The sequence below is a fragment of the Phytophthora infestans genome, genomic scaffold (assembly GCF_000142945.1).
Source record: "Phytophthora infestans T30-4 supercont1.76 genomic scaffold, whole genome shotgun sequence".
Classification (NCBI taxonomy): Eukaryota; Oomycota; class Peronosporomycetes; order Peronosporales; family Peronosporaceae; genus Phytophthora; species Phytophthora infestans.
Window position 1 is genome coordinate 195,351 of NW_003303683.1, and position 3,464 is coordinate 198,814.

Here is a 3,464-nt window from a genome sequence, read left to right on the forward strand (position 1 = left end):
TCCTAGCGGCAGAAATCTTAGCACTACAGTGCCTACGGTAATTAGTCTGTGTGAATAAATAGTCACAGTTCGAAATTAGTCACACCGTTCGAATGTGAGACTAATTACCGTGAGCAAGAAAATGTCGTGTTCAAAATTAGTCTGAGTTCATAATTAGTATCACCTTATTTTGGGCATTCGAATTGGCGCATTGGAAAAGACTGGCCCGGTTTACACTCCTGGCGTGAGTTCGAGTCCCTCCGCAGCAACGGACGGTGCTCGCGTTTTACTGGTGATGCAATAACAGGTCATTTAATAAAAGTGGGTTTCCCACTTACCCTCAACGCGGCACACTACGAAGCAGCGGGTTATGTTTTTTAAGGATATGAATTATACTTTTAATAGAATAATAGCTATGCAGTTTCCTTAAGCTTATTTGAAGAGTATTTGATATTTTATAATTGGAAATGTTATTTTTATGTGACTGCGTCTCTTGGAGGCTAATGTGGTCTATACTCATTCCATAAATTCTTCCAACACACCAACGCCTTTTGGAGGCTAATGTGGTCTATTCTCATTCCAGAAATTCTTCCAACACACCAACGCCTCTTCTCCCTCTAAGAACTGTCTTTTAATGAGCTCCAACTCAGCTCAACTTTCCCCGTGTGGTGGCTGTGGTGACCTCGTTGGTCCTATTCACGTCTGCCCAATCTGCTCTGTTCATATGCACCCATTTTGTGGGAAGCCTGTCGGACAAGAGGGCTTTGGACAGCATGTTCTCTGTCCAGAATGTGATTCAGGCAAACCTCAAGCTATATCAGCTCCTCCTATCATAAAAGCTTTCGCGCTACAGGGAGCAAAAGATTCGATCTCTAAGGATGATACCAACGATGACGACTCAGAAGAGAGCTCTGAAGACGACATAATCTCTATTTCCAATGCGGTCGTGACTGAGTTGCCAACGTCAACATCATCTCGAGCGTCACAACAGGTTACCACCATCCAGCATCGCCGTCGTGTCATCTCCTGAATGGAAGAATATGAAAAAGCAAAGGGAGCGAAGAACATGTTCGCGAGAGCTGTAGATCAATTTCCTGATATTTTTAACTCGTCTACTCGCAATGCTAACCTTAGCAAAGCGATGGCCTGGTGGAAGAATCGAGAGCAACTTCAAGCGCCACTCCGGGGTTCTGTGTCACTGTCGAGTTTACGATCAGATAGAAGAAAGCGAGTGAACTCTAAGGCTTTGTCCGGCCGAGGTCGTCCTCGGAGCACGTGGGTGCTCTGGATATATCCTTTGTTGCTAAGCGAGTTTGATCGATTACGTAAATTGGGGTTGAAGTTCGACGCATCCTTGCTACGTCAAGTAGCTAAGCGTATCCTCCAGGGCCCTCAAGCTCCAAAGGCTAATGATAACGGGGCTGAGCTGTTAACAAAGATCACTTCACGCTGGGTGCGAACCTTTATGGAGAACAACAACATAGTACTTCGTGCGGCAACAGGTAAACGACTGGTGAGCCCTCAGAAGGTTGAAGATATTGAGAAGCAAGTGGCCTATCACCTTGGCACGTTGAAGCGTGGGTTTGAGAGCGGTTTGTATGACGAGAATGCGATTGAAAACATCGATGAAACTCATTTCGTTGTAGATTTTGACAACGGCAAGACTCTCGGTTTTGGAGGCGAAAACCAGGTCAAATATGCGGATGTTGTATCCGGAGGGGATGGAATGACAACGATCGTGCGAATCAGCGGTGGGCCAAGTGCACGTATCTTGCCCCCGATGATGATTTTTACGAACGCAGACCGTAGTTATCCAATTCGTGGAGTTAAGGATGACGTGGAAGGAGTGTGTTATCGTACGGGGCCGAGGGGCTGGATGGACAAACGTCTCTTTCGCGAGTATCTGAAAGAGCCTCGAGCTCAAAAGCCGGATCGTTTAGGTCGCAAGAAGACTATTTTCCTAGATAACTGCTCAAGTCACCTCGAGGAAGACGAGTGTACTGAAGAGCTTCAGAAGTTAAATGCTTCTTTAGCCTTCTTTCCAGCAAACGCAACGGATCTCTGTCAGCCGGCGGACTCATTCGTTATCGCAAAGATAAAGAACGAGTGGCGTCGAATGTGGAATGAGAAAAAGATCGAGTTGATTGAGGAGGAGGCATGGCAAAACAAAAAGAGGTCCGATGGAACCTGGTCAGGAAAACTTAAGAATCCAGGAAAGCATTTTTTTCTGTCCCTGGCTGCTAAAGCAGTACGCCAAGTCAACTCTCAAAGGGACAAGAATAATGTGAACTACGCTCGGAAAGCCATGATTCGATGCGGACTCTCGCTGGATGTTGATGGTGTATGGAGAACTGAACAGCTATTCAGCCACCTTCAAGTAATCATCAAGAAGTTCTCAGATCAATTTGCTGGACAAGCGGTCCATTGGATATGACAAACAAACACACAAAAAAACAAAAGAATAACCAGACCAGCTTCTCAACAATCGTAAACTGGTGTGACTAATTAGGGTGAGATATTAATTAGTCTAAGTGTGACTAATTCTACCACACCTTAAATAGTCAGAGTGCATAATTAACCACACTCATACTAATTTAGGTGAGCAGAGTCTGCAGCACCTCACATAAATTAGTATGAGTGAGACTAATTACCGTAGCTACTGTAGCTAATCAACAGGACCCGGGACTGGAAGGGATCGCAGTACCTGGCGGAAAGGGGGAGGTCCACAAATTCTCGGCATTTGTGGATGACTCCACCGTGTTCCTGCAGAAAGCAAACCAGTTACCCCGCGTGATGGAGATAGTAAAGCGCTTTGGAGAGCTGTCAGGGTTGCAGGTCCAGCCTTCCAAAAGCAAAGCGATCTTTCTAAATACGGCAGTGAAGAAAGTGGATATATACGGGATCCCGGTAGTGCCGATGGGAGAAACAGTGCGCTACTTGGGGTACCAAGTCGGGACCGGCCCGTTGACAGAGGTGAACTGGGCGACTCGGATTCGCGCTGTCCAGAGACGCTTAGCAACAGCGGCGCAATTATCCCAAAGTGTCGAGACACGCGTACTCTTGCTCAACGTGATCATGCTACCATCGGTGCTATTTACGGCAGCGGTGTTCGAAATGCCAAGGTGGGCGGATCGCCAGCTGCGCAGTATTCAGAAACAATTCTTGTGGCATCATTCGACAGGCCACGAACCCAGTAGGCATAAGGTCAACCCGGGCCTCCTATTCACTCGACAGGCTGGAGGAGTCGGGTTGGCATCAATCGCCATAGCCTGTAAGACACAGCGGGCCAAACACACCATGCAGTGGCTTATCCAACGGCATGACACGTACTACGACGCGTGGAGACAGTGGGCTTTCCGAGGAGCGAAGCATCCGTGGGCTGCAGGCGTCTCGCCGACGCAGGCCGGAGGTGAGAGGACCGGCTCCCGGACAATGACGCCGGGGGACAGGTTACAACGCTTGATCGGTGGGTGGATAGCCCCTCG

General features: G+C 47.9%; 1 protein-coding gene across 1 annotated transcript; it reads left to right on the forward strand.

The window, feature by feature from the left end:
* Nucleotides 1-2,772: 2,772 nt before the first annotated feature.
* Nucleotides 2,773-3,247, forward strand: PITG_18705 (uncharacterized protein; the record flags this gene model as incomplete). The annotated part of the gene is made up of 2 exons (XM_002997308.1): nt 2,773-3,183; nt 3,224-3,247. 2 exons carry the CDS (start codon nt 2,773-2,775, stop codon nt 3,245-3,247), a joined length of 435 nt encoding a protein of 144 aa, XP_002997354.1.
* Nucleotides 3,248-3,464: the final 217 nt, after the last annotated feature.